At 40.4% G+C, this 24,687-nt stretch overlaps 2 protein-coding genes across 4 annotated transcripts in view; one reads left to right on the forward strand and one right to left on the reverse strand.

Moving 5' to 3' along the window:
* Positions 1 to 14,971, forward strand: part of TMC6 (transmembrane channel like 6) — a 29,500-nt gene extending 14,529 nt beyond the window's left edge. The window contains exons 11-22 of one of the 2 annotated variants that reach the window (XM_088138417.1): positions 446 to 590; positions 1,521 to 1,676; positions 2,905 to 3,077; positions 3,611 to 3,692; positions 5,242 to 5,339; positions 7,857 to 7,952; positions 8,385 to 8,460; positions 9,027 to 9,160; positions 9,972 to 10,148; positions 11,764 to 11,842; positions 13,061 to 13,140; positions 14,068 to 14,971. In XM_088138417.1, the coding sequence (XP_087994543.1) occupies positions 446 to 590; positions 1,521 to 1,676; positions 2,905 to 3,077; positions 3,611 to 3,692; positions 5,242 to 5,339; positions 7,857 to 7,952; positions 8,385 to 8,460; positions 9,027 to 9,160; positions 9,972 to 10,148; positions 11,764 to 11,842; positions 13,061 to 13,117 (1,273 nt within the window). In that variant the 3' untranslated portion in view covers positions 13,118 to 13,140; positions 14,068 to 14,971. The remainder of the gene's footprint in view (positions 1 to 445; positions 591 to 1,520; positions 1,677 to 2,904; positions 3,078 to 3,610; positions 3,693 to 5,241; positions 5,340 to 7,856; positions 7,953 to 8,384; positions 8,461 to 9,026; positions 9,161 to 9,971; positions 10,149 to 11,763; positions 11,843 to 13,060; positions 13,141 to 14,067) is intronic. The other variant, XM_088138418.1, reaches the window with a different exon arrangement.
* A 1,493-nt stretch (positions 14,972 to 16,464) lies between these two features.
* ARL16 (ARF like GTPase 16) lies at positions 16,465 to 24,664 on the reverse strand. 2 transcript variants are annotated; one of them, XM_088138419.1, is made up of 5 exons: positions 24,513 to 24,664; positions 23,611 to 23,668; positions 21,527 to 21,609; positions 17,470 to 17,585; positions 16,465 to 17,352 (listed from the first exon to the last, which is right to left on the reverse strand). In XM_088138419.1, the coding sequence occupies exons 1-5, from the start codon at positions 24,645 to 24,647 to the stop codon at positions 17,187 to 17,189; spliced, it is 558 nt and encodes a 185-aa protein (XP_087994545.1). In that variant the 5' UTR covers positions 24,648 to 24,664; the 3' UTR covers positions 16,465 to 17,186. The 2 variants fall into 2 exon arrangements, with proteins under 2 accessions (XP_087994545.1, XP_087994546.1); XM_088138420.1 differs by having other exon boundaries at positions 21,527 to 21,640.
* Positions 24,665 to 24,687: the final 23 nt, after the last annotated feature.

Below are 24,687 nucleotides of genomic sequence, written 5' to 3' on the forward strand. Positions count from 1 at the left end.
AATGTTGCAGATTATTTCAAAACAATTTTAGGCTTCCAACATGATAATGTAAAACAGGCTTAAATAATTAAATAGGTTGATAGCCATCATTTTCAAAATACCAGTATTTTAGAGAGTTTGATACCAAGTTCAAGCACTATACCTGTTTCCAGGAATATACATCTATTCTAGTCTTCCCAGTATGTCTTGATCTTAGTAACCTTGCCTCAGAGAATTTACTCAAATTTGTATATGTTAAGCTTGCCCACAGCTACAATCTTACATATGTGTACCTGCCTATTAAATACAGTGAAATTTGCCTATAGTCCTGCTAGACTTTTCAGCCAGACAGTTAATTCCATGCTTGCAGCTAACAGAGTGACCATGAAGGCTCTTCCTTGGAGAACAGTCTAAAACTGATGCATGTCTAACAAGCAGATATTGATGGCTTTTCTTCTCCCCACAGCGTGTCTCATTCCTTTGGGGAAAGCTACCGTGTAGGCAGTGTATCAAGTAACCTGGCAGTTAAAGTCTTCTGTGCCTGGGACTACAAAGTGATTCAGAAACGCTCTGTCCAACTCCAGAGCAATAACATTTGCACACATCTGAAGGTAAGTGCTGAATAGGGCTATGTAGTCTGTGAAAATGCAGGAACTAAATTAACTGGAAAGTAAAATCTTTGTCTTCTCCATCAGTGAAGCAGACAGTAGAAATGAGAAGTCACAAGGTACTTGAGAGTACATTTGAAACAAAATGGTGCAGCCCTTTAATCTTCATTTTCACCAATCTTTCTGCAAGTTGGCTGGCCAGTAGTCCCAGTCCCTTGCCTGCTGTTACGCCCTAGTGTGCAAAACAAGGAAGAAGGGGACTTGTTCCAACTTCCTATTATTTCCTTTGGCTGAATGCTTGCAGTGTTTCAAATTATGTTTCAACTGCACACTTGAGCCATTTTTTCTCTCTCTCCTATGACTGACTACCTCATACATGCTAGCAATAGTACGCACCCCATGTAGTGCCTGAAATGTCTCCTGCCCCTCATGATACAGGGCATTTGAGTGAACAAGAATCCAGCCTATTGCCCTGGGCCCTCTCTCAACCAGATCATACTGTAGTGAGGACAAAGGGATTTCTATCTGTGAGATAGCACTTTTTACACGGGAGGGAAGGAAAAACAAAAGCAGCAGTTTGTATGTAGCAGTGTGCCTCTTAAGTCTGAAGCTGTAGATTGAGTGAGCAGCTTGCAACGTTTGGTCTCTGCAAGCAGTCAGTTCAGTCCTCTAGCAAGGAGCAATCTGTCCCTTCCTTGGCAAGCGGAGAAGGGGAGAAGGGATGGTCCCATCACTGCTGTTGCTGGTGACATGTCACTGACAGCATGGACTAGATTATACCCCATGGGAATTTGGCCCTCATAACAACAACAAAAGTTGCCCATCCTATCTGGTTAGCAACAGGAGAGAGGACGAGGCCAGAGTAGGAAACCTGGCTCATTCATAATCAGCTCTCTGTGTGTGCGTCCCCTGTTTTTCTTATTATTCTTTCAGGAGTGTCTGGCTGAGCAGAGGTTGGAATCCTGCTCTTTAAGCTTTTCTAAGAAACTGCAGGGACTGGTGGTCTTGCTGGTGGCCTGGACTGTATCCTTGAGCACTGTTTCAGGCATTGCCATTGGTATACACTACTTTTCTGAATATATACACCAGGTACGTGAGCAGTAGGGTCCCTGTTCAGACACTTGCTCCTGCTTGCTGGGAGAGAATCAAGAGGATGAAATCATTTCCTGGGCTCATATAATAAATTAAGGCTCAGGACCAGGAGCACCTGTGGCGGGGGAGTCAAAACAGGCAAGAGGGCAGTTGCAGCATGCATGTACAAAAGGGCAATACTTCAGCTGCACTGCTGCAACTGCCCTCTTGCCTGTTTCGACCCTTCCCTGCGGATGCCACTGCTCAGGACGTTTACACCAGTAGCAGTTAGTCTTGGATTCTTGCATTTATATACTCCCCATAGGCACCTATCAGGAAAGCCTATTCCCAGTATAATAAAGTACTAGATTTAACACTTTTAGTGTGTGATTATCTTTTTAATGTTTGTTTGTTAACAGAAAGCTCCTATTGTTGGACAGATTAAAAATATAATTTATACATCAATGAAGAGAATAAAGGGATGTAATAGAGCATAGGTCATAACTGTAATAGAGTGATCCTTCCCAACCTTGCACTCTTCAGGCATGGTGTACTATTGTTCCCATCATACTCAGCCAGCATTTCATGCTTGTTTGGGCTGATGGGAGTTGTAGCTTTACAGAGCAGACTGTGATTAACAGTGGTGTTATCTGGCTTCTAGAAAATGATCATTCATTTTTGTGAATAAAGTTAAACTCTTAGTTTCAGCAGAAAACATAATTGGGGCCAAGAACATTGAACTACTGTCAGCCATTTTAACAACAGTGAAAAAGGCTCTTTTTCCCAGATGGCTACTTCAAACAAATAGTAGTTCTTCAGTCACCACAGAATTATTGCATACGCTTTGCTACTAATTACAGTGGCCCAACCTGGTGGTTGGGATTTGAGTGACAGTTCAGTTCTGAGGGAGGCTGTCCATGTTCCGTACCTACAGTTCCATTTGCATTAAATATGGACATGCTGGTGTTCCTGGTGGTTTCATGCACCCTTTGGGCAAGTAATAAATTGAACAGCCAGGCAGCATGGTGCACTGATTAAGATGTTGGACTTGGACCACAGTGACCCCGTGTCAAGTCTCTACTTAACCATGGAGTTTACTGGGTGACATTGAGCCAATCACTTTCTCTCATCCCAGTTTACAGTGTTGTGGTGGGGATAACATTAGGGAAGACCCTTTCTATGCTGTCTCGAGCTCCCAGCAAAAAAGTGGGATATAAATGCAATCAGTGAATGATTCCCTCCTCAGGTTCTCCATGAGAAGCCCATGAGAAGCAGCCATGTTAGGACAGAGGTGTTGCTCCTGGCCCTGCCTCTGGTTGTGTCTCTCATTAACTTGCTCATGCCATACTTGTATAACCTTCTGGCTGCGTGGGAGAAACTGGAATCTCCAGTCCTGGAGGTGTACGTTGCCATTAGCAGGTAATACAAATCTGGCAGCTGAAACGGAGGGTGGGTTCGGCTCCAGCTGCATCCCGTTGTTGCGGCATTATTAGCCATTTATAAAAGGGTCTTAAAAGCCATTTCCACCAGCATTACTGCACAAGAAGAGCTCCGCCCTCAATGCTTTTCTTCTCTACTTTCCATTCCCTATAAACAATTTGTGCAGTCCAGCCAGAAGCATGTGGTAGGACAAGAGAGATGAACTGTGCTTGCAAAAGTGAGTTAAATTATGGGCTACACAATTTTCCAATTTTGTAATGCAAAGAGCCATTGTGTATCTTTAACAATTGTGTAGCTAGAAAAGAGGAGGCACCTGGGACTTAATCTGCTTCTCTCTTCTTGTTCTATCCACACTCTGCTTCCTTGCAAAAATGTGGGGCACAAGGGGTCTTACTTGCTTCAGCTGTCAACTGGAGGGAGGCAAGAGAAGCAGGATGAGAGGAGACCTGATGATGATTACTCTGATCTGAAAACAAACTTTTTCTTAGGCAATGCTTTTCTTACTTGTTCAGGAACTTAATTCTCAAGATGATCATCTTGGGCCTGCTGTCCTATCACTGGCTAAGTTGGAAAGTGACATCTTCAGAGATTCAGGTCAGTGCAGATGTGAAATAACAAAGGCTTTTCTTGGAACAGTTCAAAAATGGTTGGTGGTTTTGTCCCCGTAACATTAGGCCAAGCATGAATAAACAGTTTTAAGGGATGTAGAACAAAAGAGTTTTTCTCTGTCAATCCAGTGTGGGTTATTCCAGAATGACAACTCATGACTGCCAGTTATGAAAACAGAAAGAGCCTTTAAAATGTGAAATGATTCTGCAGTGAGTAGCTTTTCCCATTGATTAAGATAGACTGTCCAACTAAGTGTGGTTTTTCTCATGGAGTGAAGGTTGCAGTGAATGGATTGAGGATGTGAAATGGGCAGACGCACACCACGTACGTGGGCAGAAGCAAATGTTTCCTTTTTCTTTTGGGGGACTTCTTGTTACACTTGATAAAACCAATTTGGGGACTGATAGCCCAGTTTTTCTGGTTTTCCCTTGGTAAACATTTACCAGCTTTTGGTAATCATGCTGTCCAAATTTGCCATGCATCAAGAGGGAGCAACAAAGGGATTTGGAGATTGCCAAATGCCCACCTTTGATACAGCCAGTTCTGTAGCATTATTAAACTATGCTGCATTTTTATGGGGTGGGAAAAAAAGATGCCTGAGCTTTAGGCTACAACCCAGACTAGCTATCCTTCAGCTATCCCACAGCAAATGGAGCCCCTGCTCTTTCCAAGGCAATCTTCTCAGACATATAAAGTTCTTTCTGCACAGCAGGGAGGGACTCTGCCGTGATATGCTTAGTGCATGTTTCCCACAAGAGAGAAGCTGATGGCCAGAGAGCTCTGGAAAGAGAGACAGAGCTCTTTGTGCAAGAGCAGATTCAATATTACATTGGGTTCAAGTACATCTTACTAGGTTTGTGAGTGGCTGCATGCCAGAGAGAGGTATCTGAGCACCCCTTTAGTATTGCAGCTAAGAGGACCACTGAATTATAAGTACTGTAGCAATATCAACTGATACCCGGTGGTATGGTGTTGCCTGTGAGACTTCCCATATGGCTGCAGTGGATTCCAAGTTACCCTGCCCTGCTTTTCCACTTGTATTATAGGTTCCTCAGCCTCTTCTCTTTGAGTCAAAACACTGGCACAGGACTCTTGAACCCCCTTCTCCCTTATGATCTCAGCAGCTTGCTCTTAAATGCAAGCCATGACACAGGCAGAGTATAAGGGGAAAACTCTTCAGGATCTGTTGTGATTCACTCCCTTTGTGGGAATCAGGAGGCACCACTGTCCCTTCCAGCTTTGTTCTGCTCAAAAGATGGCCTCTGCTACAAAGAAGCTGTGAGGTGTATAGAATGATGGAACTTCAGCCTGAAGGACTAGAAGTTGAAAGAGCGGAGCACAGATCCTGCATTAAACATTGCTAGCTTCATACAGGAGCGACTGGGTTCCAAAGAGCTGAGCGCTACATTTTTGTGAGTTTGGTTTAGCCTGCTGCTCGGTGTTCATTTGACTGCTGCAGAGACTGTAGGGGAAGGCTGAATGAAGAGGAGCTCATCTGCCTGTTCTGATGCAAATGGTGTTGACCTTTCCATAGTGCTGGGAAACGTTTGTGGGGCAGGAGCTCTACCGTTTGATGGTGATGGATTTGATTTTCATCCTCCTGGACGTCATCTTTGGAGAGCTGATATGGAGGTAATAATCATAATAGAGATAATATGGAAGCAATCAATTGTTCTTCACCTCACTTCATCAGCTTCATCAACAAGTATGGAGCACATACTTGTTCTTACTTAATGTAGACAACATAAATCTTAATACACAGGTAATCAGAGAAATCTGCAGAACAAATTGCCACTCTCTTTATGCATGTTTATGAGTGAAATTAAGAATATAGACTATGTAGCTCTGAAAGAGCATAGGATGCTATCTTTGTGCATTAAAAATTAGCAAGAGATTTACCCTTTATTGCAATGGGAAGGAAAATTTGATCCATACATTACACAGGTAGTCCTTGTTTAGTGACCACAATTGGAACCCACAACTCAGTCATTAAGTGAAGTGGTTGCTAAGTGAAAAATCATGTGACCATGACTGAGCTTACAATTTTAGTTCGGCTTTCCTTTGCTTTATAGCATCAGAAGAATATGCCCCCAACAGACAGGTGAGCCCAAACGGTGGGGAAGGTTTCCAGCACTTGACTCACAAGGAAGCCAGGTAAAAGGGCAAATCTTATAGCCCTTTCCCACCCCCTGCCCTTTAGAATGCTCACCCCAGCACTGGGATAATTAGCAAGAAGAGAATTGATGTTTGTATTGACATTCATTGGAGAGGAAGGGATTACAAGAGAGTAAGCAGGCACACAGTGGGGAATACACAATGAAAGGAATGTGCTACAGGTAGTCCTCACTTAACGAACCTAATTGGGACTGGAATTTCCTTTGCCAAGCGATGTGGTCATTTGACTTGGGTAAGAAGTTGAAGCACACTGTGCAGTTGTAAATGTGAGCAGGCTGCCAAGTGCCTGAATTTTGATCATGTGATTGTGGAGGTGTTGCAACAACTGTAACTTCAAGGACCAGACGTAAGTACCATTCAGTGTTGTCATAACCTCAAACAGTAGCTGAACGAATGGTCATTAAGGGAGGACTACCTGTAGTGCGAGCCACAAGTCCTTTAGGAGGCAGACAAAAGCCTTTAGGTAGTCCTTGACTTACAACCGTTCATTCAGCAACTCTTCAAAGTTACAACGGTGCTGAATGGACTTATGACCACAGCCTGAAGTTACAGCTGTTGCACCACCCCCATGGTCACATGATCAAATTTCAGTTGCTTGGCAGCCCGCCTACACTTATGACCAGGGGTGCTTCAACTCCCCCCCAACCTAGTTTCCTCCCATTTATGCCCTTTTGGCCCCCTGCACTCCATGGCCCCTGCCGCTCCAGCTGACCTTTGCCATTTCGCTCCCACTGCTGATGAGTGTGCCCGCCCTGGCCCTTTGTGAAGCAGCTGCTGGCCGCATAAGGCTTTCTTCCCATGGTTGCTTACAGTGGTTTCCTCGCAAGACCTGGGGAAAATGGCCTCACATGCCCAGCAGATGCCTTGCAAAGGACCAGGGCAGGCACGCCTCAACAGCAGGAGCGAGGAAACAGTGAAGGTCAGCTGGGGGGCAGAGTGCAGGGTGGCAGGGAGGGCAACTGTGGCTGGGGCAGCTGGGGCTTCCTGGGGCATGTTGGCTCTGGGGCTGCAAAAAGCCCCAGAACCACAGCATGCCAGGAAGCCCCTTTGCACCGTATGAAGCCCAGTTCCAGCCTAGTCCAGAGATGTGGCATGCCAAGAAGCCCCTGAGCTGCGTATTCTTTCCCCAGCCTTCCTGAGCCTATGATGCACTGCAGCACCCCCTTCCCCCAACTTGTGTGCAGTCTGCACTGGCCCTCTCAGGCCTCCCCCCCTGCAGCACCCCCATGCTCCTTACCCAGGATCCTGTCTCTTCCCACTTAACAACCCACGCGTCTTGGGATTTTGATGGCAACCGGGACCGCCTGGAGTGCTGCCGCTAAGCAGCGCGGCCACATGAGGTTGCACTACCGCTGGGGAAACTCTGGTCCCAGTTGTGGTCTTAAGTAAAGGGCTGCCTGTAATGTGAAACTGATTAGGTTCTTAGCAATTTCAGGCAGCAGCCCTGAGCTGGCTAATTAAGGAAGCTCAGGAAAAGATAGCTTGTTTAGGCAATCTCTCTGCTCTGTGAAGGGGTGGGAAGGAAACAAAGTGGGTCAGGACAATGGTACTGATTGTACTGGCGAACACCTGAGGGTGAGAGAGATGCAGCAAAGGTCGCAAAGGTCACAAAGTTACTTTTTCAGCAGCATTGCAATGGTTGTCCAAGGCAGTTGCTAAATGAGGACTAATCCTAAATATAACTCCAATTATCATCCATTGGACTTGTTTCAGAGTAAGCTTCATTAGGATTGAGTCATGATTATTCTGCTCCAGATAAATACCAACATAATGGGTCAACTCTTAAAGCAGGAACTTTGGGGCTCTGAAAAACATATCTTGCTACTTGGTAGACAGGTATTCCAGAGATGAGATAATTTGCTTGATAATTTGAATAAAAATGTATAATGTTTGTACATTATTATTTATTAGTTATAGCAACACAAAAATAAAATGTTGAGTTTTTAAGCTAGGCCTTTTCTCTCTTCTGTACAGGATCATATTGGAGAAGAAGTTACAAAGTAAACGGAGACCTGAATTTGACATTGCTAGAAATGTTCTAGATTTGATTTATGGACAAACCCTAACCTGGTGAGAACTTTTCTTTTCCTTCTATTTGTTGCTTTCTGCTCAGTTCCTTATACAAAAAAAAAATTAAACTGCCAGTTTCAAAGGATGTTGCTCTTTGGAACATTTGTGTGCATTTGTTGTTTAAAATAATTGTACCCTGCCTCCTCCAAGGTTTTCAAAATAGTTTCCAACACATTTATGTATTTTAATTTTTTAAAATGACATTGGATTAACATAATGGAGACATGTATGTGAGGTAGAACCTTGGTATTCACTACAGTTCCTTATCACAGGCCTCTGTAGTCCACCTATCTCCATCTCTAAAGTAAATCAAAAATTTTGGTTACATAAGCAAACAGGGTGAGGTGCAGAATTGTGCAAGCACCTTGTGTCTTGAGGAAATTACAGCTAAGCAATATAACATTTCTCTTCATCTTTTTAAATTTTTCCTAGGCTGGGGGTCTTCTTTGCCCCACTTCTTCCTGTGGTCCAAATCCTCAAATTGCTGCTCTTGTTCTATGTTAAAAAGGTAATTTAGCTACTCATCTCCTGGTGGTTCTAATGCATGTTCCATTGCTCCTGGCAGCATGCATGGACAAAGGACAGGATTATGGAAATGGATACAATATTATGGGCCCCTGCTCAGGATGGAAGAGTTAGCAAGTCATGCTGAATGGGAGTGGCTGCATTGACCAGAAGACAGTTTACAGAAAGGGAAATCCGTCAGGAGTTCTGGGCCAACAGGAAGAAGCTTACTTCATACTCTACTCATTCAGAAGCAGCAGAGAATCAAATGCATGTTATCCTGAGATGTAAATTAGCTGTCTTTGTAAAATGATTTTTTTTAAAAAAGCCTTGGGAGGTTACATTTGGGAGAGGAGAAATGTTTGACCATTAATTTCCCCCTCAAAATCACCCTGCGTTGTTTATTCCTTTGCAGAGTTTAGGTGTATGTTACCCTTAAAGGAGAGGAGCAGTATCCACTGTCTGTAGTCCACCTTTTTCAACATACACACATATGTACTTCTTACTCAGAAACTACTGCTGTTAGGAATAAGTAAATATCCTATGAATTTCCCTATGAATCCTTCTTAGGTCAGCTTGATGAGAAATTGTCAATGTCCCCGTAAACCCTGGCGTGCATCTCACATGAGCACCATCTTCATCTCTTTGTTGTGCTTCCCTTCATTCCTGGGTGCCGCCATATTCCTCTCCTACATCATCTGGGCGTGAGTAGATTTTCAGTGCAAACATAACCTCTTGCTGTTACATTCCAGGTGTGAAATATTTCAGACCAGACAATCACATCTTCCTCCTCTTCCACATTTCTGTAATCTCCATTTTGTTATCCATTCTGATACAAAAGAAGATCCAGCTTTTGATGTTTTTTGGGGGGGGGGGCTCTCTCTCTCATTGTATTTAAAAACTTGTGTCTCCACCCCACATAAAAGTTACCATGTCACCAAAATAAGTCTTCCTTTCCTCTTTCTAAGAAGCCAGTCTTCTACCAGTGGTAGTCCACTGGCACTTGCAGTGGAAACATTTTGATGTAGCCTGTTGTCAGGTCAGGAAAATCTGGACTGCATTTCTGATAAAGCGAGCCTGTGACCATTCTGTCATTACAACTTTTAGTGTGATGTGATTTTAACAAAGCACTTATTTTTCCCTTGAAAAATGTATCATAAGCTTTGCTTGTCCCAACTCGTTTATAGGCCATACTGCAAATTGCTCTTTCCATTATTGGGTTGCCCTAATTAAGTCTGTTTTATTTTCTTGGGAATCCAATTCACATATAGTCACATATGCAGCATCTTTTATAAACTGTTAAAATAAATAAGGGCTGTATGTCAAATAATAGGGGAATTTGCTTTTCATATGTTTATGCTATAAATTGTGTTTAAATTAATACTGAAAATACTGATTTTATAGTAATACAGATTATATATAGACTGTAAAATGAAGAATTAGATGTGGTAGTTACATGAGTTACATTTCCTTTTGCTTGACATTTTGATACTCAACAGCTCTTTTTCCATACAGAATAAAACCGTCAGAAATGTGTGGACCTTTTCAAACTTTTGATACCATCTATGATTCTTGGAAGGCATGGGTACTAAAGCTGGAAGAATCTAGTCCAAATACCACTTGGTTTACCTGGATCCATCAGAACCTGTTTCAAACTTCATACTTCCTGTTGTTCATCACTGGAATTTTGATGTAAGTTGAAATGACAACATTATTTATGTAAGCCTAGAAGACCACAGATAGTTGTTAGCTACCATGCGTAAAATGGTTTGGTAGACAATATGGACCATGCAATATAGTAGTTGTATAATATGGATGAAGGTTGATTGCATGCCATTTTTCAACCTATTGTAGCATCAGAATATACTCAGAAGTTGCTGATGGTTTCTGCTGCTGGGTACATAAGTCAAACAGGAGTAATTTGCCATAGATTTTAGTTTATGGTAGATTTGGTTTTATATGAACTAGAAGACTCCTGGAAAATTGCTAATTTGCTTTCTTTCAAACAGTGTAAGAAGTCTTAAAAAGTTAAGAAGTGAAAGTGTTTAATAGAAAATTATTAACAATTTGGAGAAGTAAAATGGGAAGATATATAAAATATAGCTGATATTTTTAAAAACCGCAATAAATCTCATGGTACAAGATAAACTCTATGTAATAGTAAAGAGTTACAGAACTGTATTCACTGTCAGTTTAAAATGTTTACTTATTAATTAATAAATACAATATAAATGCATAAAATGACTTTATATACACCTCTCTAATTTACATATTTGTATTTGTGGTAAAGGTTAAGTTAGCAATACCTGATCCACAGTGTGATTCAGAATTAAACTATCCAACATGAAATACAATTTTTGAGTTTATTAAAAGAAGTAAGGACTGTGAGACTGATAAAGCAGCATGGTTACATAGAAAATTATGAGTATGAGGTGATTTCTGCAGAAAAAAATACTGCAAGTATAATTACATTAGGAATGAGTTAAGTTTTTTAACATTTAGAAGCTCTCCTGTTTGTTGAACAGCCCATGCAAAGCTAAGTAAAATGCTTGAAATTTAGTTGAGTTTTTTAAATATTAGTTTAATTAGATGTAAGATATATTATACCATTAACATTTTGAAATTTGCTATTACTTTAGCCTACCAGTTAGATTTTTATGTTCTGTTTGTTGAAGAGTTTGGTGTTTTTTTTAAAGAAAATTAGGAAAAAATGTTTATTTTCTGTTTAATTGCTGATGCCAAATAATTGTTGTTTGCAATGTAACTATTATATAATCAGATCACAATGTCAGCCCTATAAGATAGATTAGAATAAGAAACCAATGCCATATAGTTCAGGACTAATTTCTTTTTTTGGTAACAACCACAGTAACAGAATCTTGCTAGTCTGAATGTGCTTCCTCACTTTATCTTAGTGTGAACTAGGGAGGGGCCTGTCTGAGAAGTTTACTCAAACTCGTTCCTTGGAATGGGCTCAAGCTATGCTTGTCTGATAATTGCCTTGGTAGCGGCTCTTCCTCCTGTCCTTCAAGGCTCTTTCTGATGCTCTCTAGCCACAGTGGGTGAGGCCTCAGGATGCTCACTGGAAGACATGTTTTAGGGGTGCTGGCTTATCTGGTCTTAGACAATTGATTCCTCTTGTTCTTATAAAGGAGTACCCTCCCTATTCTCTGTTTGAAAATACTGGGCAAAGCCATTTCCCCTTGGCAATTCTCTCACCTTTTTTGAAGCACATATAGTTCTTCTGAGTACGTGTCGCTTAATTTGTCAGCATAAGTGTCATATTCTACAACCTTGTGTTTTACAGTGCTGTGATCTATTTCACCATTGCAGTGGTGAAGGGTCTGCGGAGAATCATTTCATTACTGAAGGAGCAGATTGCCAATGTGAGTGCTGAAGGGGAGTTGCTCTCTTTTTTAAATGATTTTAATTTAAACATATAGCGAATAAGAAATATTAGTAATAAAAAGAACAAAAAAACCCTATCAGAAAAATAGAAGGTACCCTAAAGCAAATTTTAATTTTTTTGCATAATTTGAGATTATGTATGCATTAATTTGAAATACTCAAATATAAACATCTGGATTTAGAAGCATGCTCAGCACAACTTATACCATCATCCAGACAACCACACATCATCTTCCAGAGCCTTCATTTCCTTCTGTCCCATCAGCCGTCACCAGTGTCATTGGCTTTTCCCCATTCTTACCCTCCCCACTGAAACACTTCTACCTAAAACAGATCCAATTTGTTCCATTTCCAGAGTAAACACATTTTGATTTGGACACAACCCCTTGGCACAAACTATTTTGCACATCCCTATCCATTTTCAATATTTCTACCTAAAAAGACAATTTTAGACAGGGATAATTTATTAGGAGTTACTTGACTGCACTGACTAAAAAATGGAGACTAAATGTGATTAAGATTTTTTTTCATTTAAAATATTTTCAGAGACTTTACTGTGTTAATTTTTGGGCAGTGCTGTTTCCTACACTTGTAAAAACCATTGATCCAAAGAAAAGTATGTTTGGTTTTCTGAAGTACTTTGTTATATGGCAGCTAACAAAAAATATTCATTTTTTTGTTGCAACATTTTATATGTCCTGAGAAAAATGGAGAGCAAAACTATACAATTAATTATTAATACTAATTGTTTAATTTATCAATTTTCCTCAAAAACTTTCAACCAAAATGGGCAACTAAATGGTTATTGCCAAAGTTGGTAGTATTCACCAATTTGATTATACCCTTCAACTCAGTCTGCTTTTCTTTGTGACTTTTTTAGGAAAAAGAGCTTGTCTTCCTGCATGGCCCAACTTCCACTAGTTCTAGCTAGGTAGTTGGGGGGAGGGGGCTGCAAATTGTCTGTGCACAAAGCTCTACAGACAAAATGGACCTCCCATGCCTGCCCTGTACATGGCTTTCCTGTCCGTACCTACTTTGCTAATCAACAGAGCATAAGTAAAATGAACTTTTTGCAATCAACCCCAACAGTATTAGAAAAAAAGCCTAGCAATCCTACATTGCATTCGCTTCAGCTTTCATAATGCCCACATTCTGTTAAGAAAGTCTGCTCATCTTAAATGTCCCTTGTGTTCCAGGAAGGAGAAGACAAGAAGTTTCTCATTCAAAGACTTCATACTATATATGAAAAATGAAAGTACAACAAGGTGAAAACGAGGTAAGGCTTTGGAACTAATCAGAAAGCTCCATAAAAGTGACAGGACACTGTTACGCCAAAGAGGGGACCCAAGCAGCTGGCTAAAATCTTTGCTGAAACTCTTTTTTTTTTTTGGCTAAAACTAGCAGAGAGCCTATCCACGCAGCTTTGGCCTCATGATTTGCAGTTCAGTTTTGGAATGCTGCAATAGTTGTTTCTGGTTTTTTTTTTCCCTTTTCTTTCAGTGGACAAAAATACTAAGTGCAGCTACAGGTTTCCGTAAGCCCTTCAATGAACAATAGCAAATTACCAAATTTTGATCAGAAAATTACAGGCTCAGACACAAATAGACTTCTATCCTGGCTTCACAATGAGGAAGGCACATATCTCTTGTTTTTGCCATGCACACACAAAAATGAGAAAGACCATCCCACTACCCTTAGGATAGTGTGCTGCCACAACTGCTGCCACTTTCTACGAAAGGAGGACTTAAGCAGCAACATGAACATGCTTGCTATGACTAACTTTTCCCTAATAATTTTTTTCTACATTAAGGCTCAATACTTAAAGGCTCATCAGAAGTATGGCAGGCAGGGAAATAATGATGGGGGCCTGGGGGATAAGGGAAAAAACACATTATAACAGAGTCCTGTGCTGCTATTATATTTGGTTACCCATGGATACTAGAAGTTTTTAGGTCCTCTATTCAACACATGGTATGCTAGAGAACATTATACAGTAATTCTTTCAAGCATATTTCGGAAATTATATTTACAAGCAAAGATAAGAATGGACTGCATTTTGCAAATAGGTACCTCGGGGAGGAATATAAAAAAGCAAGATAAAGGACTGAAAAATGTGTTGTCATTAGGAAATGCATTGTTCATTATATTGAGTGTAAGAGCATCGCTAATTTTCTTACTACATTACAACTCCGTTTTTCCTTAGCATCTTCATCAGCAAATGTACCAGGTGAACCTTTCCCTGGAGGACTTCTTAGGAAAGGGAAAATAGATATGGGACCCTCCAGAAAAGGACTGATGAACATGTTCATGCTGCTGAAGACATCTGACACTGTTGTCTCCCTTCAGGCTTCCTGCATGTGAACATCTTCTACTTTTAGTTGGAGAAGTTATATTCTTACTGTTTGCTGGCCATTCCAGTGTCGGTCTACAGGCAAATGGAAACTTTCCCTGAACCAGACTAAGAGCTCCCAAACTACCTGAAGACTTTTACAGAGAATTTTTATTACAGGGTATTCAAACTGATCTTTTACGATATGCAGTGGTCCTTGTACTTAGTTTTGCCAGGATTATGAGATCCATGATCCCATGTGGAGAGTGTACAAAGTTGCTGGAAAGAAATCTTTCTTACAAGGGAACTCATGGCCTAATACTATTAAAAATGACTGTTTTTGGAAAGCTCTCTTAAGAGAGTAAATTACATTCCCTTTTAATTCCTTTACAGCATTATTAATTGGCTAAGTGATGGTGAACAATTGTCATTTGTTAAGTTCTCATAATGTGTAGTTACTCTAACTTGGTTGTGCATGCCTGCATTTTAGCTCATGCCCTCCGAATGTATTTGCACTTCAAGTGTGAGCACTAATCTGTAAAGGAAATCTTAAATCTCTGCTACCTCATGTTTATTTTCTTTGTGGAACTGGGGTGTACATTTATAGGGCACTTTTCACAATTTCTGTGTTCCAGACAGTAAATTAAACCTGCAACTTTCTTTTTAGAATTGTCTGACTAACTCTAAGCCACAAGAACCACGTGAGTGAAAAGGGGAACGAGTGCATGTGATAGTGAGGGCAAAGGATGTTCTTTTTCAATAAAATTTTGTAACCTAAGATGTGTACTCATAACTCGCTGAAAACTTCTAGCTGCTCTACCAGCTAATGCCTTATGGAAATTAAGAAAAGGAGTCCCACTGAATGGTGCATGTATGTTATTCCATCATAAAATCCCATGTTCTTTACCTCAGCTGTACAAAATGTTCTCCCAAATATGTTAAGACTAAAACTGGCAGTGGAGCTGCAGATACTAACCCCATTTCTGCACATGTCATATCCCCAGTCTATCCATGTTGAACATTAAGGATAGTCTCTGCTTGCTTGAATTTATACAATTGGAAACTCTACTTTACTAATCAGTTATGAAGTATGTTTTTGAATCAAAATCTTCTGGAAGCACTGTAACAGGACTAATGCCAGCTCTAAGTCTTGGAGGGCAGTGGCCTTCCCTTACCAGCCCTATTTTTTTGCTTATTCTCCAAACCGAAACTAATTTCTCAGGCAGACTATAATTTATTTTGGCCTGCAAACTAAATATCTTCTAAATAACAAATTACTAAGTCAAAGTTACTAGTAAATTTCAATACAATAAAAGTAGTGAGGAGCTGTGTACAGAATGGTGCTGTAAGAACTGCTTAATCATTAACACAGTAATTAGTTTTTACTTTGAAATATTTCCGATACCGACTTAAGTGTCCTGATTTGGAGCATTGTGATAAAAACACCAGCGAGAAAAAGTGATAGCATAAAATAGGATACAGTAGTTCATAGCTTTCAGATGCACTGAGTTCATAATCAACAGACTTTTGGTATTAGGAAATCAGTGCAATTAATTAAAGCTCCCATTAATCTGGGTGTTTATGGAAGGTGAATATAGAGGAACACAGCACGTCAAGAGATGGGAGATTCAGCTGTACTGGGTTGAATCTACCCATTTTGTGAGATCAGGAAGAGAATGTCATCTGCAGGTACCCTCTAGTTGAGCCACCTTTGTGTTTGCCCAGTAGTAGGTGTACTGGGCTGGATATCAGCGTTCATTCTGTAAATATTCCTTACTACTTTTAATGCTAGTATATATTTGGTTTCTTGTAAGCCATACAGAGACTCTGAAGAGTCTGTGAATTGGAATAAGTAAATAAATGCATTTAAATAACATGGGCTAATGGGTTTGATGAAGGCTACTAATACCACAAGAGAATAAAAATGGAAAGCTGGGAGGATAAAAGTTTAAAGTGAAAGAGTGACAGAAGGAAGAACTGAGATTTAAACAGAATACATTCAACGTTGATAAGGCTCTCATCTTGTTACATCTTAAACTTTACAATGTTTAATTGGTTGAGACAATTAATTAGTGAGTCATGCAGAACTTTAGAATTGCAACATTGCATACCCAGCTTGTAATTCAACTGTTACCTATTGAACCATTCTAGATTTTGTTTTTGGTGATGCCACATGACTCAGCTAATGTGGTTCACATGATGGTATGAGCTCACCAAAAACTTAAATTCCTAGAATATGAGATTGAACAAATCAAAGTAAAGGAAACACCACAGAGTTAACATATTTCTAATGTATCTCACAGAAAATTAACAGAATATACAGTTCAGCAAATATTGGATATGGTATTTAATACAGTAGGTCAATGTTCTCTCTGTATATTGGTCTAGATGGAATTTCTGGCTGAGGGAACAGCACAGATTGCACCATTGGCAAAAGCTGTCTGCTAAAGTCCAAGTTAATGGTTGTTAGGATTGTGAATTTTTGGTTGTCAGAGTTAGTTAAACTACTGACAACTAAAACATAGAGACAATGCACACGAATTCTTGAATGAAGTACTCAGGCTTGTGCAATCTGAATTTCTAGTGTGTTATGGAATTGGATTTTGTTTGCTGTGTACTTCCATCAAATCTGGCTTCATGGACCAGCAAATAATATGAAACGTATTGACTGAAATTAAATTTCATGTTACCTACAAAACCTAATAGGTGCCCCTGTTACAGCTATATTCTACTTGCCATTATTTCATTTGTACAAATAACTAGAGAAAAATGATACAATCTATATCATACTGCACTTACAGTTAGAAGCTACAATGTGTTCCTTTTCAATGCATCTACGGTAGCAGCAATCCAATTTGCCAGTTAAGAGGCAATCCACTGAATAATTTAAATAACATATTTTATATCTATGCTACATCAAAAATTGTGATAGCAATGTTGATCCACTGCCTACAGTAAACAGTTCTGCTTCCTGGCATTTCCACACTCCAATTTTAATCCCGCAGGGTGGATTGCAACCACTTAATTACATCAGATAAGCCCCTGCCATCCCGTGCACTGATCTCGACCACAGTGATAGCCTGTTTGGCACAAGACATGATATCTTGGATTCGGAGTAACGACTTCATCTCCACCAGGGACATGTAGCATGGCAAGTCACTAGAAGCAGAACAGTGAGGGAAAAAATAGTTACATACCCATTTCTGTCTGTCTGCTGAACTGACAAAAGCCATTCATGTAAGTCTTCCATGTGGAAATTCAACTTAATTTTCTTACATTTTGTTGAAAATGAGGAGGACAGGAACTGATGTTAGCTGTTCAGCAGAAAGGAGGGACAGAAGCTGGACACAGGATGAGGAAATCTGGGTAGGGTTGGCAGCATCAATCATGTACTGCAAAAGAGAGGGAGCCATCCATATACTTAATGATATCCTAGAGTACTGTATAAGCTTTTTTGTTTATTTCACTATTTGTGCTACTGGCCATATGTCAAAAGTACAATATATAAAAATTTAGCACAACCTGAAAACAAAACATGCATATATCTTTTCCTGTGTAATTGAAGCCAAATTTTCCCAAAATGTTATAGTCTCTCAGACTATAGGGTATAAGACTATATGAATAATAAATATAATATATGCATACCTAGGTACAAGAAATAGGCTTAACATATATACAACACATTACATACAGGTTTAGGATTCTACTGACTTTTTCTTATCAAGCTATGCCTCTCTCCAATTGTCTCTGTCAGCCCCATCAGATCTGGCAGAAGGGACATGCTCCAGGTCCCATTGATTAAAGAGAGTCATCTGGTAGTGCTACAAGAAGGACTGCCTGTCCTTTGGAACCCCATTCCTCCCCATATTAGATTAGCCCCAAACCTGCTGGCTTCTGCAGAGCCCTTAAGACCTGGCTTTTCTTTCAGGCATGGGGGTGGGGGGTAGCTGAGCTCATGCTTTGTATAAATTTGTTTTTTATTGGTTTATCCTTGGCCATTTTTCATTTTTGCTTTCTGATGTGTTTTTATTTACTGTCTTTTGTTATTGCACCATTGAAACACCTGAAGGATCAGATTAGGGACAGATCACCCTGGAGAAAATCTTACCTACGTGGTTGCTAAGAGTGGACACTGACTTGATGGTACATAATCAATTTTGTTATTATATTGATATTTTCATTGTGTTAGCCACCCAGAATTGCCTTATTTGAGATGGGCGACCATGTAAATCTTATAAATAAACACTCTAGCCTAAGAAATAAGAGTAGGACACTTGCTCAGCAACAATAGCCCCAAACAGTAAATATTTAGATCTATATATTAAATATATGTTGAGACTATAAATCTAGTTGACGTGTCCCAGAACATCTAGAATTGCTTAAAAACCCTCAGAACATAGGCAGACCAGCTATAGATGTTAAGCCATGGTGTTTTATTAGAAATGTGAGAATATTTGATTATTTATTTATTTGAATTTTTTTGCCCACTTTTGGCCAAAAACTCTGAGCATGTTACTATCATAACTGTAATAAAGCACCCATTGGCACAGTTATAAATTCAAACTAAATAATATTAAAAAATTAAATTAAAAAATTAAACTGCTCAATTGAAGAACATAACAACCAGAAAATAGAAACAATAAATAAATTGAAACAAATCAAAAGCCTTCTTGAATAATTCTATTTTCAGTAGTTTCTGAAAGCCTAATGAAGTGGGTGCTGATCAAATTTCAGGGGCAAGATGTTCTAGAGCAACTTAATCTGGTTTGGGCCACGCTTGGGAGTGTTGCAGACACATGCAGCCCGCGTGTTTGACACATCTGCTCTACAGTACCCTGTAACTGCAATACCAACCACATTTTTAATAACCATGCCCCCAAAAGAAAGAATAGAGACAGCAGTAGTTATCAAATGCAAATGGGTCCAAGGACAGCCTCTTGAGGAGGCACACCACAGCCTCTTTCAAGGCAGCAGGCGTTAACCCTTCAGTGGAGCATTGACCACCTCCCAGATCCACTCTGTTGTCATTCTTTCAGACACCCGAAGGAGCCAAGAGAGACGGGGATGAAGCACACAATTGACCAGGGACAACCAAGAGAGCACCCTATCCACTTCATTAAAGTTCAAAGGCCAGAACCAGTTCCAAGTAACATGGCTAGATGGACCACAAAGAATCAAGACTCTGATAAATCAGAGCAGCTTTCACAAAATGCTGTGTTAAACAGTCACAGGAACATACAGATCTATCTGCCTTCCTTTCCCTAAATGTCCCATGCCAGCAAGTGCAGTAGTTTCAGACTTAGATCAGAGGTCTTTATGGCAGCTATAAAGCTTACCACAGTATAGGAATGTGAAAACTCAGGAAAAACAAACAAGGTTGCTTTAGAAACCTAGGTTCCATGCAGACAAATCCAAGTTCCAGGAATCAGAGCTAAGTATATTCTTGTACCAGTCCAAGGTCAGTCAGGGCATCAGAAACAGCACGCAGTCAGAAAATCAGGTCTAAGAGTGAAAAGTTGTTTGCCAACAGAAATCTGATTCCCAAGCCCTTCTTTTACAACATGATTCAGGCATGTTTATTTTCCTGAGTCAAACCTCTTTCTTTTGAGGACTCTCACTGAATGTCTATGTTCTACTCAGTTGGTATTTCTATGTGTTCAAGGGCTGAGGAATTTTTTTTTCCTTCTTGGGTCTAGATTAGGTGACTCAGCTTGCTGCTGTGCTTCTGTACCAGGTGGCTGATTACCTGACTGCTCCAGACTTGCAGGCCCATGCTCCAAGAAGTCCTGTTCTTTCTGAGTTTCATCTGCATATATATCTGAGAGCCTGCTGGTTCCTGAGTTGCAAGGGCAAAACATGTTAATACTTATTCTCTCCAATTCAAAGCCTGACTCATCAGGCCATAACACTCAAAGGGAATTGGCCACCCTAACAAGGCTACTGGATAACAGACCTCTGATGCAGTAAGAAAGAAGTTGTTATGCTTCACCTCCCTTATCATCATGAAGTAGGCTCAAACTTGAGCTCATATCAGTTCTGCATCAGATTTTTGGCTTCCCCCATTGGTGCTCTAGGTGTCTCCTCTTCCACTGAATTTTCCAGAGCCTTTGGTGTATCAAGTAGCCAACTGAGATTTGCTAACAGAGTGAGGTAACTAGGGAGCAATCATGTCTAACTTCTGGGTCACCACCTGCTGCCAGTGGTTAACCAGGCACTCAATGGAACTATCCACACATTTGCTGGGGAAACCCCTAAGTGCCACTGGAAAACATCCAGATTCATTCAGTACCTGAGGTGGACCATTCTACTTAGTCTGTTTGCCCTACAAAGGTACCAGGTGGCAATGTCATCTGGAGAAATGAGTGATCTTACCATGGCAAAAAGCTGATGGAAATGCCTTCCATATCCAGATTACCACACAACTGGTCCAAGATGAAAGCAAGATTTAACTTGTTTCCACCTAAATGTGTCAGGCCAGAGATTACTTAGAATAAGCCCACAGTTGCCATGGAGGCCATGAACAAATGAGCTCTACTCAAACCAGACCTGAGAGCATGGAAGCTGAAGTCACCCAACTTCAAAAGACATGGTGACTCTGGGAAGGTGAGAGTCCCTGATCACATGTAAGGTGTCTTTAAAGATAAACATCATTCCCATTCTCTGGCCCAGGCATCCAGGTTGATAAGAACTTTTAACCCAGAGGGCAGACTTCTGAGAGAGCAATATCACTGACTTCATGCAACCAGGTTTTGGGAATAGACACTAGGTCTACACACTCATCAAATCGTGGACAAGAAGAGTTTTACAAGGACCGCATCTCAGCTGACAAACCCATTCATTGCCACATTTGCCACTATGCCAGCTAAATAAACTCCCAAAGTCACAGCCTCCAAGAAGCTCTGTATACATTCTAGCTCAATGAATATCTGCTCTACTTCCTCTCTCTTTCTGTCAAGCATCTGCCATTGATCTGCCTACTTAACTTCACCAGATACCATCCTCTCTAATTTACAACACTGCAGCTTATTGCCAACCCCAACATTCCAGGATAAGCATCAACACAATAGTCCAAGATCTTACTCTACCAAAAATAATTCTAAGCAGCATTCCTCCAATCCAACCTAATTCTTCCTTTCAAAAAAGCTTTCACCATTTAGCTTCATCTTTCATTCCTTTGCATCTGTATAAGTAGAAAAACTGGTATGGAATAGCTATTCATATAATTAATAACAGGAAGTAGAAAGGCCAAGGCCTTAAATCAGTTATAACCTTGCAAGTTTACCATAAAAATAGCACCCACTAAATTATACACAGTATATTAATGAACACTCACCAGGACAGCATGGCAGTCACTATAGTAACTGGACCAGATAGGACCCATGCATCCTCCTAGTTCTCGAATGGTGATTTTCTTTCCTATTGAGAGATCAGTAAGATTTGTGCCTACCTGCAAAAAGACAATCATGCAAACATATATACAGATGTGCAGATTATTTTCTACTGCATAGTACAGTGAATGTACTAGAATAACATACCATAGACTACAATAGGTTTTATTCCCAAGAATGTATGCATAGAACTGTAGATATTGTCTTCTACTCGGTCAACTAGGCCACCTACTCTGGTATAGTATTCCAATTCTCCCAATTCTAATGAGAAAGGACAAAACTTGAATATTTTCCCATAAAAAGCTCTGGTATGCAGCATCATAAAGTTGTTTTCAGGATCCTCAGGAATATTGGAAGCAATCTGAGGAACCTGAGCACAATCTTCAGTGCAACATATCACATAGTTGAGTAAAATGCCAGAAGACCTTCTGCTTTCATCGGTGGTATGTTTTTTGGGATTCAAATATCCACAAATATCCATGTCATATACATGCCATTGAGCTATGACTAATGTTTCCTCAGGCACTTGGCTTTTCCAAGACTTTGGAAAAAGCGGAAGTTGAAAAATGGCAAGTTAGGGGGGAACATGATAATAATTCAGCAATAGTGGATACTATTGGGAATATATAAGAATGACAAGCCACAGGTGGAAGCACACTGTATCAACACAAATTACAAAGTATAATGGAAGGAAAATCATAACAAATAAAGAGAGCGTAGCAAGGTCTGTCCGAGAACAATTAATCCTCAGAGCCACCGACTGGCTTTGGTTCCACAAGGAAAACCTGCTTTGAAAGAAGAAAGTCTGCAAATATGCATGGATATGATGATTGACAATTACATTGCAACAGTGACAAGTATAAAATGAAAGCTACAGCAGCAAAACAACAAAAAAAAGTTTGTGAATTCTTTAGAACTATGTGTAATCCTGTAATACTATGATGCACAATGTGATTTGAGCTTCACCTAAGTTCTGTTAGTAGATAGATTCTGGTTAAAAATACAACACACAAAATGGTGTAGTGTGTCATGCCTACTAAACACACTAAGCCAACATTCACTATATTTGTTGGAAAATTTGTAAAAATTTAATAATTGATGGTACTTCCTTTAGTAGTAATAACTTCAACCAAATGTTTTCTGTGCTGGTTAATCAATCCTGTGCATTGGCTTGGAGGTACTTTGGCCTATCTCTCTTTACAGAACTGCTTCAACTCATTGATATGATTGGGCTGTCTTACACAAACTTCAGGTGATGCCACAATATTTCAACTGAGTTAACATTAAAACTTTAATTTGGCTATTCCAAAATGCACAATTTCTTCTGCTTCAGCCATTCTGTTGTAGATTTATATGTATTTAGGACTGCTGCTTTGTTGCACGATCCACATTCACTTAAGCTTCAGCTCATGGACAGATACCTTGCTGTTCTCCTGTTGAATTTGCTGATACAGCTCAAAATTAACGGTTACTTCAATTACTGCAAGGTCAAAGCAGTTCCATCCGTTGTGTATGCTTCTGTTGGAATGCAGTTTTTCTCAAAACATAATATTTCTCATTAATGCCAAAAAGTTCTACCTTTGTCTCAGCTGCCTACAGAACATTATTCCGATAGTCTGCTGGATCATCCAAATTGTGTTTGGCAAACTTGAGAGAGGCAGCAATGTGCTTTCTCGAAAGTATCCTCTCATGCACACCACTCTTGTTCAGTATTTTCCTTATGCTGTTCTCAAGAACACTGACAACAGACAATGCAGCAGTGGCCTGCAAATCCTTTGCCATTACCTGGGATTCTTTCTACCCTTCTGGTATATTGTAAGCCTTCCTCCAGGAATGATCTTTACTGTCCGCTGCGGGAAAAATAACTCATACACTCATATAGTGAACCAGTGCCTCATATACAGCTCCAATCATTTCTAATCATTTCAGTTCTAAAAACCCATCAACCTTGATCTATGCAAGCAATGGTGCTCAAACAATTCTTTTCACTGGGCCAAAACTAGTGAACCAAAGATAATAAAAGCCATACCGTTGGCAAAGTTGCTGGTGGCTCTCCAAGGTCCTTGGCACCATTTCTGGAGCTCAGCTGTATCAAAAAGGCCATTAAGGAAGATAGTAGGAAAGAATGACATTCAATGCATAGAATAGGATTGAAATAGTTATTCCAGAATAATCATCCCCAGACCAATACTCCCAGATGTCTTCAACAATGTGTTCCATTGCCCATGCTGGCTGGGAATTACAGAATTATTTATCAAAGATGATTATCTGGAAGACAGCAGGCTATGACTAGGAAAGGCTGCTCAAGAACAAGAACCCATCAACACTCTTGCCCAATAGAGCAAGGACTGAAGGTTCTGTGTCAAAAACCAATCTTCCAAATCCCAAGCAGGCCCTTTTTAACCCCAAGCAGGCCCTTTTTAATTCCATCCCTCTCTCTGAGCAACTAACTCCACATGCCAGGATCAGTCAAGACTCTTGCAGGAGAGATCAAACCCATTATAATTTTTTCTGGGCCAAGAGGTGTATTTAACTATTTAGTATTGCGCTGTATGCTGCACTTCAAAAAGTAATGGACGTGGATAGAAGAAAACTCATATTCCGAGCCGTTCCTTTTACATTTAAACTTCATTAAAATTAAATATAGCCAATACGTTTTCTGCACCGTCATAAATTTAATGAATGCCCCCTTCGATCCCATTTAAAACCACAGTTTAGCAACCACTTTCGGAGATCTCTGGAGGCCACCCAGAGCCTGGGGCTTCAGTCTGTGCATTTCCGCCCTGCCAGAGAGGCAAGACGCACCCACCTCCTTGGCCGAAGCGTCTCCTCGCTTCTTTCCTTTTCCCTTCCTCACCAGACACCGCTCAACTACGTCTGCCTTTGACCCACGGGCCCCAGCTTCCCCTCCCTCGTCGGGACCTTCGGATATTCTGCAGCCGCTTCACCAGCAGGGTCTTTCCCACCCGCGAAGGCCCTAGAAGCAGGTACATAGAAGCACAGCTTCCCGCCATTCCCATAGCAACCAAGGCCGACTGTTCGGTCGCCAACGTTCTTCGCAACCATTCATTGGTTCGGAGCGACAGTTTACTTCGTTCACGCTTCA

Source organism: Python bivittatus, unplaced genomic scaffold (assembly GCF_059951505.1).
Source record: "Python bivittatus isolate LINGU-HERP-01145 unplaced genomic scaffold, Pbiv_v1 ctg000220_np1212, whole genome shotgun sequence".
NCBI lineage: Eukaryota > Metazoa > Chordata > Lepidosauria > Squamata > Pythonidae > Python > Python bivittatus.